Here is a 12,789-nt window from a genome sequence, read left to right as displayed (position 1 = left end):
ACCAGCGGATAGAGCAGCACTTCCCATGCAAGCTCCCTGCACCATGACACAGCAGTCCGGCCACAGTGAGGGGGAACTACCGCTGTAGCTACGGAGTCGAATATCCAATGTGAAACTAACTTCACCGCGGTACACTGCGGACATGTCTACATGGTGTTGTTGCGTTTTCTTCTTCTTGCACGTGGCGGGAGTCGAGTGGCAACCAGCTTTGAGGCAACCTACCATGTTGGAGTGTGGCCCAGAGTTACGAACGTTATACGGCAACCGGATCGTGGCGGAAGTCAATATTATCCGATCTTCAAAATACAGTGGATCGGCAGCCGATCCCAATCCTGAAGATTGGATGGCTCTAATGGCTCTCACTGTGGTTGGCTGGAGTCCCAAAGCTTTAGAAATGGCTTTATAACTTTTTTCCACACTGATAGGCCTCAATTAATCTCAGTTAAGTTACATTTTAACAGGGTGGGGGTAATCACCTTTTCACACAGGGACATGTAAGTTTGGATTTTTTTCTCCCTTAATAATAAAAGATTTCATTTAAAAACTGTTGTGTTGTCATTGACTAATATTTAAATTTGTTTGATGATCTGAAACCTTTAAGTGTGGAAATACATGCAAAAAACACCACACACACACCACTGTATATATATTGTGTTGTACAGCACAGAGAAACAGACGACACACGTGCAGGCATGCAAAGTGAGGGGGTGTTCAAACGCTGACTGCAATCCTGAGCTGCGGAGTTTGGTGCCTTTGACAGAGGTCAAACTGCAGACTAGCATCTGTCCAACAACGAGTTGGTGACAATGGTTTGTTGTTGGGCATTTCAACGTGGGGCCCAGAATGCACTGTGCAGTGACGGTGGCAGCCAAGCATGTCGACTTTTGTGTGCCCCCGTGTGTCCACTCTTACCCTCGGATGTTGACAAAGAGGTCCTCAGCAGCCTTGTGGATGTGGAAGACTTCATCCCTGAAGAGACACAGGCAGGTGGAGCTTTGCAGCGCCAGCTTCCACAATGACAACGCCGCCGCGTCACTGTTCAGCACAGCGTGGCAAAGGATGAACCCGACTGGACAGAAGAGGAGGAAAATGGAACGCAACGCTCAATCACAACTTAAATGGCTGACTGCATCCCTTTCAGTACTTACACACTATCCATTTTTCCATTGTGTCCAGAGATAAATATTCACAAGGCATCTGGAAAGAGAGAAACATGCTCATGAGATGATCTTCTCATCAATTAATTGACATGATTTGATGTGAAGGTGTGACACTAACAGTGTCTGACTGTGCAGGGTTGAGCATAGTGGAGGGAGCTGAGATAAGAGACAGCAGCTGGGCATTCCTCCACTGGTCAGCGGAAAGGTTCCTTCTGGGATAGACCATCTGAAGACTGATGAGAGCGTCTGACAGAGACTGCGGCGACAGAAAACCGTCATGGGGATTAATTTTTACAAAACTATTGAACGTTAAATATAGTCTTGCAGCTCACCAGGAACAAAGGAGGACCTGGCCTGAACACCACCCTGACTAAATCCCTAAATCCCCGTCCATTTCTTTTTTTGGACCAAAACTTCAAACAACACACTGAACATGATTTTTAACATCACTTTTGTGACGTGATGCTTCAGAAAGTTGTGAAATGATGTTATGAACACGCTACTTGGTAGGCCTGTCACAATAAAAACATGTAGCTGGTCGACAATTGTGCTACAAATTATCGGCAACATTCAATATTATCTGCAACATTTTTTAGACCATTTTTTCATTCATTATTGTCATGAGGTGTAATTCACATTTGAACCACTAGATGGTACTCAAGTATAGTGTACGGTGAACCTGCGTGAGACATTCGCTTGACACAGGAGTTGCCTGTTTTTGCAATGTAGCCAGCGTCTGTGAGCACACACCATTTTGCACTGTTTTGTTTATTTTTGCCGACCAAACACCTCAGTGAGTGTTGACTGTCGGGACAAAGGCTCTGCTGCCCGAGGCACCTATGTCGGTAGTTTTTTTTTTCCAGTTGAGAAAGCTGTCCGTGTCGGTCGTCGGTGTTCATGCAGTAAACGTGTTCGTTCTGTTTAAAACCAAAATATTTCCAATATTCCCACACTGTGGCTGCGGCATTCACAAAAAAAATCGCTTTTGTGCTGCCATTCATGTTAGCATTAGCTAGCTCACGAAGCTAACTGCTACTAAAGTGGAGCTAGTTGCTAGTAGCCTCGCCTCCACAAAGAGGCTGAATGAGATGACTGCCCACTCTCTCAGTTCATTCCACTATAGAACCAATGCGCACAGACTGATGCAGAGTGAACCCTCTTGTCATCCAGCCTGTGTGGCACAGAGTCGAGCAGATGAAAGACACACAAACATGTGTAGCCGAGTGAAATCTTTGATTTAAAATACTGTGCTTTTTGTTGTGAACATTCTCAAAACCTGCATTTATGTTTTGATGGAACTAATTTTTGTTGTGGTTGCTGTTGCAAGGGGGACCCTTTATAGTGACGCACACAGGGAGAAACGCGTGTCTGCTGCCATAACGTGGACGTTTGAGCAGCTGGTAAGACGTGTCTAGGCTGTCTGCTCCTGTGTGTAACAAAATGCTTAAAAATCGTTCTTTTCAATGTATATTGAATGTGTAAATATTATAAGCATTTGCTAAATCGCTGTGGAGCTGTTTTGGTGACTTTTAGTTGGGAAAAAAACGTCATTAATATTCCACTTAAGTCTGACGAAAATTCCCCTTTTATGTGACTTGCTGCAGAAGTCAGGGAATGCTGCTGTGTGTGCCCGCTAATATTGTGCCCTCCTTGCCATTGTTCCACAGGTATGTTAATTGCCAAATGTTTCTATGTTAATATGCACTTGGAGGGATTGCACCATTCACTGTTAAGATAAGATACACTTTGTTGTGCACTTTATAAAACTTAGAAGTACATTGTCTATGGGGGCTAGAACGCCCGGTGAAGCCTTTATTTTTTTTTATGTTTTATTTTTGTTATTGAAATGTCACTTTAAGAAAATGGATCCTTAAATGTGAACAGTTTTATTATGTTGTACAAACCAAACGATAACGTGGACGTTTGAGCAGCTGAAGTCAGGGAATGCTGCTGTGTGTGCCCGCTAATATTGTGCCCTCCTTGGCATTGTTCCACAGAAAATAAATGTACAGATCCTGACTTGGTGTGTGTTCTTCAATCCGGATGCCATTACAAGTCTGCTACACATGCACATGTCAATTTATTGAGGGCATCATAATTATTGACCTGGATTTTTTTATCGTTCAATTAATCCATTTATCCATTATCGTGACAGGCCTAATCGTTGGTAGATACTGTAACATAGCAACGTATGTTAAAGTGTATGGTGTCACATTTGAGCCCAGTTTTCATCATTTCATCCTGACTTTAACACATCTGAAATGCAAAATGACTGTAAATGGACTACCTTCCCGTGTGGCACAAACTCCTCCATCATCTTCTTCAGAGGATTTTCATAATCCACGATCATCTGGCCCAGCCTAGGATACTCACGGTCGCTGAGACACAAACAGTAACACACAGCGTTAGCTCACCAAACACTAGAAACCATTTCAGAAGTGAGCTGACAGAAAGACACACATGAATGAGGATATGCATTGGGGTGTAACGCTACATTCATTCCCATTCTGATATTTCGGTATGGAGCCTTTGATTTGGTACAGAGGTGTACCCAACTCCCACGTGTAAAAGTGAATCACGCATTTACTTGTACTTGGTAATCAAATAGAAGTAGCCATAAAAGGTCAAGTATTTGCCACGAGAGCGGAGATGGAGACATGCAGGGCACTTCCACAAGCCCGGGTAGTGTGCATTTCCATTGAAAGGTTATTTGGTAACGCTTCACCTTCCCAGTGAAATACATAAACCAGGGGGTTGTCCCAATGTGCAGCCCAGGTAAACATTTGCAGACCACAGTTCATTTCTATGGGCCCGTGGCACATTGTGGGGGGAGGAAAAAAAACAAAAAAAACCCAGCAAGAATGAAAAAATAGAGCAAAAAGGCATAATGTAATGAGAGAAAGCTGAACTGCTGATACTAATAATACAAAATAACACAAAAGTTTGTCTTCACTAGAGCCCGACCGATATATCGGCAGGGCCGATTATGACATATCACCAATTAATATAGGTGAAAATGGAACAGATATATAACTTTTTTTTTTTTTTTGCTGCACTGAGATGCAGTCACTCCCTCTTTGTGTTTCTGTCTGCTTGCATTTGACTCCTCCCCCTCAAACACAGAGCAGCGCTCCCCCTCTGCCGCTCTGTCGGTCCGCTGTAAGAAGAGACGACTTAAACGTGAGAAGGAACTGCATTTTTGTACGCCATGGCAAGCTGTGACTTTGTAAAACAATGTAACGCTACACTTTAGTGCCACGCCGTCAGGTCCCGTCAAGGAGAACATTCTAGTTTTCATGCAAGTTTTAGAGAGCGCATTAGAGCGCTTTAACGTCGTATACGTTGCATCTCTGAGAGATGAACATATATGCAACTGTTAATTCACATGTCCACCACTATGTAAAATTATTATACAGCCTTTTAAAGTGAAAGAAAGATATATACACGGCCTCCCATTTCACTTGACTTCACTTTCCAGGGGCTCATATATTCACAAGTTAATGTCTTCATTAAATCATTTTGATAACGTTCCAAGTAATGTGTTTAGTTGTCATTTGCTATATTGCATGTTTTGAAAGCAGCTACATTGTCACATAAAATGTAGTTTAGTCCCTTGTATGAAATCTAGTAACGTGATGCATGTTTTAATTATTTCTTATTTTGTGTGGAGTCAACTTTTTTTTTCCACTTTTTAATGTTTGCTTCAGCGTTTGTTTTCAGCAGCTGTTTGAAAATACTCAGTGGCTGCAGACAGAACTTTTCAAAGGCTAGTAAATATGACTAATTGATACTGGTAAGCTGTTTTTGTGAATATTCATCCATCCATCCATTTTCTATGCGAAACACATCATGTGAAAAACACCTCACATTAGCTGTTGGATTTTCACTTTCAGCCCAATGCAGCCATTTGTTATGATTTTAAAATGCTCAACTATAGTATCAAACTCTAGGCTAATTACCAAAATGCCCTAAGTATGCAAGTTAGCCAGGGCTCCAGCACCAGCAAAGCAAAGAACACTACACATATGTGGCAACACCTAAAAGTAAAGGTCCTTATGTTGACAGTCGTACTAAAACTTCCTGATTTTCATTTGGTAGGCTTCTGCTTCTTTGCATTGAATCGTATTTAGGGTATTATAAGAATTTATGTTGATGTACAACATATATCCAGTGTAGATCAATGCTCTTTTTTCATACATTGGCCATTATATTGGATATCAGCTTTTTTCAGCTACCAATATCGGTATTGGCCCCAAAAATCCCATATCGGTTGGGCTCTGGTCTTTACATGTGTAATTTTTTTTTACCTTTTTAAAAAATGACAAATAAAAATACTGTAATACTAAAAATAACAACAATAATTGTTGTACTTACCTTCATTGATTTGCTTTCCTAAAAAGAAACCTTGTATATGACGATACAGTTAATCATGGTCAATCGATTCATGATCAATCTATCTATCTATCTATCTATCTACGACATTATAAGACAGAATATAAACTCACATATGTTAGCATTGGAAGAGTCACATTATCACCGCGTACTTCCTGGGGTGGCCATCAATGTAACATTACTGCCACTTACTGAGCAGAGTAGAATACTACACGTCTTTCAATGTGTATTATGAATGCCTTTTAGTTATATTTTAGTTCATTTAGCCATTTTTATGCTTGAAAAAGCTTCATTTAGGCCATAAATACATAACATTTGCTTAAATATGAATATTTTATTTATTATTAACAGGCTGTAGTTAACTACGAAACAGCGATTACCGTATTTTCACAACTATAAAGCGCACTTAAAAGTCTTAAATTTTGTCCAAAATGGACGGGGCGCTTTATAATGCTGCGTGCCTTGTATGTGCACCGAGTTCCAAAATCTGTAAGCGTTGCTGTGTAACTTTGATGAGCTCTCCGCTCGACTGACTGGGAAGCATCTCCTGCCGACACGCTGCTTGTATAGAGGAAAGGCGGACGTGAAAGAGGACGCTAAAGGCACGCCCCCAGTAGATATATAGGTATATTTTACAAAACGGCGCCATCTATCCATACGGGCAAGGACTACTGTGGCGCAGCAACATCCAGCGGATTACAGTACAAGCTCCTACTGCAGTACAAACATTGCCGACAAACACATCCAGCCCAACCACATCACCAACATGGATGACGTGCCGCTCACTTTCTAGATCACGGTGAACCACCAGCGGGAGACGGGGACCAGCACGGAAGTGATACGCACAACGGGGCACGAGAAGTCGGGTTTTACTGTTGTGCTTGGTTGCCATGGTAACGGTCAGAAACTGCCACCTATGGTGATTTTTAAGAGGAAGACGCTGCATAAAGAGCGATGGATGACAGCTAGTGAACACAGCTTCACTAAGACTGGGAGACAGCGCCGTGTGAGTTACGCCCCAATTTGTGAATGGATTGTGGATGCTTGGGCCAACTTGTCTGATGCACTGTTGTTCGAGCTCTCACAAAAGCCGGCATCATTTCTGAGGAGCCGCACAGCAACGAGACTGACTGACAATGACGAGAGGGAACTTGACGTGTTTGATGGAGAAGTTGCCCCGCTGTCCATTTGGGATCAGAAGGTGAGGACTTTGATGGATTTGTGGATGAAGATTGATCAAAAATAACATGAATACATTGTTAAATACTTCAATAAAGCACAACCGAACTCAGTTTTGCTCCCGCTGTTTTTTTAAAAGCATACGCTAGCATGCATGCTAGCGTATTGTAGCGTCGCTGGGAGCACTTCCTGTTCCCCAGCATGCTTTGCGGGACTGTTTTGGTGCAAATGCTCTTAAAGTTACATGTTTAAGCTACATAGTTGTTAGTTATTGTTCTGCACAAATAGCGGTAGTGTCTGTTTTTGTCTGCTGCGTTGCTATGTGATGTTTTTAGTTGTGCACCATGACTGAGACTGTTGTGTTGAGTGATGACCTTCCTGATTTCAAGTGGGTTTGATAAGATTAATTAGAGCTCTGTTTTTAATCTGTTCAAAGAAATAAAGCTTCCTCACTGATTCCTGAGCCCGTATGTTTGACCATACCTGCGCCCAATAATACGGTGCGCCTTGTATGTGTTAAATACAGAAATAGCACCTGTAACTGAGACTGCGCCTTTTAATAAGGTGCGCCTAATGGCTGTGAAAATACGGTATTTGTTAATTTATTTATTTTTTGAAAAACTGAAATTTGAAGTGCAAAGTGGCGAGGGACGACTGTATATTCCATCACATCATTATTTTTTTTTAATTCAAGAATTTTATCCATTGGCTAGGTAGTTTCATGGTGTGTATTCTGCACCCTTACTGTGCTGAAATTGAAGTGACTATTACCTTAAAATGGGGTACGTAGAGAGCTGTGAGGATGCCGTAGCGTTACACCCCTAGTATGGATGTATGTGTTTTGTAGTCACCTGGCTCCGTGCGTCATCTCGTGAGCGTAGTTGTACAGTCCGATGATGGCTTTCCTCTCCTCGATGCGTGACAATATTATCATGAGTGTCGTGTAAGTCACCACCAGGTCCAAGTAGTTCTTGGTGAGGTCAAAGTTCACCGTCTGGCAGAAGGCAAAGTAGAGTCAGAACACACCCATGACGTTTAATTCCAGGTGAAATGTGCTTATCGGACTTACAATGTCAAAGAAGACTTGGCACGCGTCGATGGTGTTGAGCAGCTCACAAACGTGGTCCTGTCGGTTCACATGAATACTTGAATGAAAACTCCTCATCACATGATAGTCACTGTGTCCTCCTACCTTAAATTCCATGACATCTACAAAGGTGAAGTAGTACAGAGCCAAGTTCTTCAGAATTTCTGACTTTTCTTTCTGCAGCTGAGCCAGCTGTTGCTGTAACACCAGGAAACATCTAAGTATTAATATCATGTATGTAGAAGACTAAACTATTGGCTATCAATCAATGTTTAAAAGAACATTGTAGTTTAGTATTTCATTCATATCCTTGCATGACACGCAGCAGCTGAAGTTCACTTTAATACATGTGTGGTTTTCCTCAACCATTTTTAACTAATAATACAATTAGTAGAATGATATATCATTGTAAAATCATATATAATATAATTTTGGAAACATACCTTTTATATATACAGTTGTGTGAAAAGCGTTTGCCCCCTTCCTGATCTCTCTTTTTTTTTTTTGCATATTTGTCACACTTAAATGTTTCAGATTGTCTAACAATTTTAAATATTAGTCAATGACAACACAACTGAACACAAAATGCAATTTTAAATAAAAGTTTTTATTTTTAAGGGAGAAAAAAAATCCAAACCCACATGGCCCTGTGTGAAAAAGTCATGAACCCCCTCATTAAAACATAACTTAACTTATATTAATAAAGACTTATCAGTGTGTAAAAGGTTATACGGCCATTTCTAAAGCTTTGGGACACCAGCCAACCACAGTGAGAGCCATGTTCCACAAATGGCAAAAACATGGAACATTGGTGAACCTTCCCAGGAGTGTCTGGCCAACCAAAATTATCCCAACAGCACAGTGAAAACTCATCCAAGAGATCACAAAAGACCCCATAAAAATATCCAAAGAACTGCATGTGTCACTTGCCTCAGTTAAGGTCATTGTTCATGACTCCACCATAAGAAAGTCACTGGGCAAAAACGAATTCCAAGACCAAAACCACTGCTGAACAAAAAGAACATTAAGGCTTGTCTCAATTTTGCCAGAAAACATCTTGATGATCCCCAAGACCTTTGGGAAAATACTCTGAAAATACTGTAGTCTGGCGAGACAAAAGTTGAACTTTTTGGAAGGTGTGTGTCCCATTACATCTGACATAAAAGTAAGGGCACACATAAAAAAACAAAAACATCATACCAACAGTAAAATATGGTGGTGGTAGTGTGATGGTCTGGGGCTGTTTTGCTGCTTCAGGACCTGGAAGACTTGCTGTGATAAATGGAACCATGAATTCTGCTGTCTGCCAACAAATCTTGAAGGAGAATGTTCGGCCATCCGTTGGTGACCTCAAGCTGAAACCAACTTGGGTTCTGCAGCAGGACAATGATCCAAAACACACCAGCAAGCCCACCTCTGAATGGCTGAAGACTTTGGAGTGGCCTAGTCCAAGTCCTGACCTGAATCCTATTGAGATGCTGTGGCCTTAAAAAGGCTGGAAAAGCCTCCAATGTGGCTGAATGACAACAATTCTGCAAAGATGAGTGGGCCAAAATTCCTCCACAGTGCTATAAGAGACTCATTGAAAGTTATCACAAACACTTGATTGCAGCCGTTGCTGCTAAGGGGGCCCAACCACTTATTAGCTTTAGGGGACAATCATGATTTCACACAGGGACATGTAGCTTTGGACTTTTTTTCTAATAAAAATAATAAATAATAAAACGTTTCATTTAAAAACTGCATTTTGTGTTCTGTTGTGTTGTCATTGAGTAATATTTACATTTTTTGATGATCTGAAACATTTAAGTGTCACAAACATGCAAAAAAAAAAAAAATCAGGAAGAGGGCAAACACTTTTTCACACCACTGTATATGTATTTTTGTACTGAATGTAATGTGGCTGCAAAACATGGAGGGCAAAACAGAATATTTTAATGAATAAAAACTGCTACGTTTGTAAACTGGACAGTTAGTACATGCAGAGCAAAGCGGCTCCTTAAAGCGGCCACACACATCTAGTGTACGGATAAGACAACAGAAAATCAATGCCAGCCGAGCAAAGCAAACAGCCCAAGTCTTAAAAGCCTCAAAAACATTTCTAAATAATTACAGTCTGGCAAAACTCAACTGAAATGGACAAAAACTTACCAAAAAGCACAAGTCCGGAATAAGCCAGGATTATCATGCAAAACAAACAAACACAGAAAAAAAGCAGAAAACAACGTAAGAGACAAATCCTGCACATTTATATTGAATAACACACACACACTAAATAACTGCTTCACATAAGCACTAAGCAAGCTAAAGAAACATTTGGGACTTCAAAGCAAAGACTCCATTTAGCTCTCACTACACACGCACACCAGAGATGCATAATATATATTTTTTTCCAAACACAAATACGGATAACTTTCTTCTTCTCAAGACCGATGTGGTATCCATAACCAAGAACTTTTTTATATGTATTATTTTTTTATTTAGATTTAAGTGTAGTTTGTGAACCCCTAGAGGTTAAAAGGACTGGAAGAAATTAGGATTTGACCAACTGTATCTGTTGATTTGTTCCAATTAGGCCTGTCACAATAATCGCTAAATTGATTAATGGAACGATTAAAAAACAAAAAAACAGGTCACTAATTATAACGCCCTCGATAAACTGACATGTGCATGTATGCGTGTGTTTCATCTGCTCATCTCTCTGTGCCACACAGGCTGGATGACAAGAGGGTTCACTGCATCTGTCTGTGTGCATTGGTTCTATAGTGGAATGAACAGACAGAGTGGGCCCTCATCTTATTCAGCCTCTTTGTGGAGGCGGGGCTCCTAGTGAGTGGATGGAGAGGGTTTAGCAGTTAGCTTCGTGAGGCGGCATACACTAACATGAATGAAGGCGCAGAAGCGATGAGTTCTGAGGCGAATGCCACACCCGACAGCCCCAGTGTGGGAATATTTTGGTTTGAAAACAAAATTAACTCAGTGACTGCATGAACACCAACGGCCGACATAGTTTTCTTAACTGGGAAAAAAAAAAATACAGACCGAGGTGCTCACAGACAGTGTCGCTCACTACATTGTAAAAACATACATACAGGTAAGTTCTGTGCCAAGCTAATGTCTCACACAAGTACACCGTACACTACACTAGAGTACCATCTAGTGGTTCAAATGTGAATTTCACCTCTCATGACAGTTAATGAAAAAATTGTCTCAAAAAATGTTGTCAAAAAAATTGATTGACGATAATTTGTAGCACAGCACACCAGCAAATTTTTTATCGTGACAGGCCTAGTGCAAATCAAATATCATGACATTACTACTACCACACCACTATTGTAAAGAGAACCACAGTATTGAGCGGAGAGAGAAACCTGTCGTGGCCCAGCAAGGTGCGCTGTATTCGGACACATGTGCCGAGCAGCCGGTGTGACGCCACGGAGGTATCTGGCAAAACTTTCACTTTTCAAACACCGTGGCACTGGTGTTTCAGGTGGCTGATAAGGTTTTTTGTGTGCTCGATGTTTTTTTTTCCCCCAGCTAGCACGGGAAATGTCTTCCTCGAAAGTGAATGTTTGTTTACAAGTGAGCTCCGGGGAAGTTATGACGGTTAACGTCACAGGCAGGAGTAAATAGGAGCGCTTGATTTACTCACCTGCACAGTAGGGGTAATCTCGCCTCTATGGAGCGTATTTTTAAATGATCGGTTATCTGAGCTATTTTTATGTTATTGGATTTATCGGTATGATGTATGCATATATATATATATATATTATATTATATTATATATACTGTATGTTATTATCATGCACCCCTAACACACACAAACACAAATATGAAATTGTATAACAGACGTTTTTATTGCTGCTTCAGGCTGTATACAAAATGGAAATAAAGTCTTTTGTCAATTTTACACCAAAAAAAAATTAAAATGTGCCTTGAAAAAAATGGTTAAGTAAATGACGTGAAACATGAGAGAAAAGAAGCGGTCGCACTTACGTTGTTATTGCGCGTCTCCACAGTGGGGAACTTCCTAACGATGAACTTGACAGCAGACTCCAGGTTTTTGTCCACCAGATAGGAGGGCTTGGCCTTGGGGTCGCCGCATGCCTGGGAGGATGAGGAGAAGGCAATGAGCATGAGGAGCAGAGAGGCGACACATTATTTGAATGCTGTTCATCCACAGCTCATTTCCTCAAGGTCAGGCATGTTGCATGTGTCATGCCTTCATCCTGACCCATGTGGAAAGCACAGGTGAGTCTGCGCTCACCTGCGTGATCAACACAAACGTGATGCAGCGTCCTGCACGCCCACATTAGGATGCACATGACGACGACGGGGGTTACACAGAATGTGCACAGGGTACATTTCCATTTTGCTGAATTGAGTCTATTCGCAGAAATGGAAAAGTTGCAAGTCTGCGGTTTTCATGTTTGGATAGAGCAGGCTGTGAGTGAGCGAGACCTTCATTGAGCCATCGGTGCTTGTCAACTGCCGACTTGGAGAAAGATCTAGATTACATGGAGGCCTGGCCAAGCTGGGATGCTGAATCTTCTACAATGCTCAAGCTTACATAAATAAAGCACATTTTAATGTGAAAAGCCTAAATCCTAAAAGAAAGTCAGGCTGGTGTGATGACAATGACCCTGTTCCATGTCAGCAGGTGGCGCTAACTGCAACAACCTGATGACCGCCAGGAAGCAACCACACTGGTGCATTACGGGTAGTACAGTAATTCCTCACCACTTCACACTTCAAATTTCACAACTTCACTCTATCACTGTGTTTCAAAAATACATTCATTAATAAATCATGCTGTTTTGTTACTGAATACTATTATTAGTCAAAAATGTGCATATTGAAGCAACTTTAGGTATTTTTAAGTCATAAATAAAGCATAAAATGGCCGAACGAAGCAAAATATAAATGTAAGGCATTCGGAAGACGCATTCAGACAAGTTGTGATGCTATGTA

General features: G+C 41.2%; 1 protein-coding gene across 4 annotated transcripts in view; it reads right to left on the bottom strand.

Moving 5' to 3' along the window:
• nckap1 (NCK-associated protein 1) overlaps positions 1-12,789 on the bottom strand; it is a 52,763-nt gene that overhangs the window by 22,909 nt on the left and 17,065 nt on the right. For 2 of the 4 annotated variants that reach the window (XM_054799162.1, XM_054799164.1), the window contains 8 exons: positions 11,815-11,925; positions 7,924-8,016; positions 7,801-7,857; positions 7,583-7,725; positions 3,448-3,538; positions 1,279-1,416; positions 1,149-1,197; positions 913-1,069 (listed from right to left, as the gene is read on the bottom strand). In XM_054799162.1, the coding sequence (XP_054655137.1) occupies positions 913-1,069; positions 1,149-1,197; positions 1,279-1,416; positions 3,448-3,538; positions 7,583-7,725; positions 7,801-7,857; positions 7,924-8,016; positions 11,815-11,925 (839 nt within the window). The remainder of the gene's footprint in view (positions 1-912; positions 1,070-1,148; positions 1,198-1,278; positions 1,417-3,447; positions 3,539-7,582; positions 7,726-7,800; positions 7,858-7,923; positions 8,017-11,814; positions 11,926-12,789) is intronic. The other 2 variants (XM_054799163.1, XM_054799165.1) reach the window with 1 other exon arrangement.

Source organism: Dunckerocampus dactyliophorus, chromosome 14 (assembly GCF_027744805.1).
Source record: "Dunckerocampus dactyliophorus isolate RoL2022-P2 chromosome 14, RoL_Ddac_1.1, whole genome shotgun sequence".
Taxonomy (NCBI): domain Eukaryota; kingdom Metazoa; phylum Chordata; class Actinopteri; order Syngnathiformes; family Syngnathidae; genus Dunckerocampus; species Dunckerocampus dactyliophorus.
The sequence above is the reverse complement of the archived record's forward strand: the minus strand, read 5'-3'. Positions and strand labels throughout refer to the sequence as shown.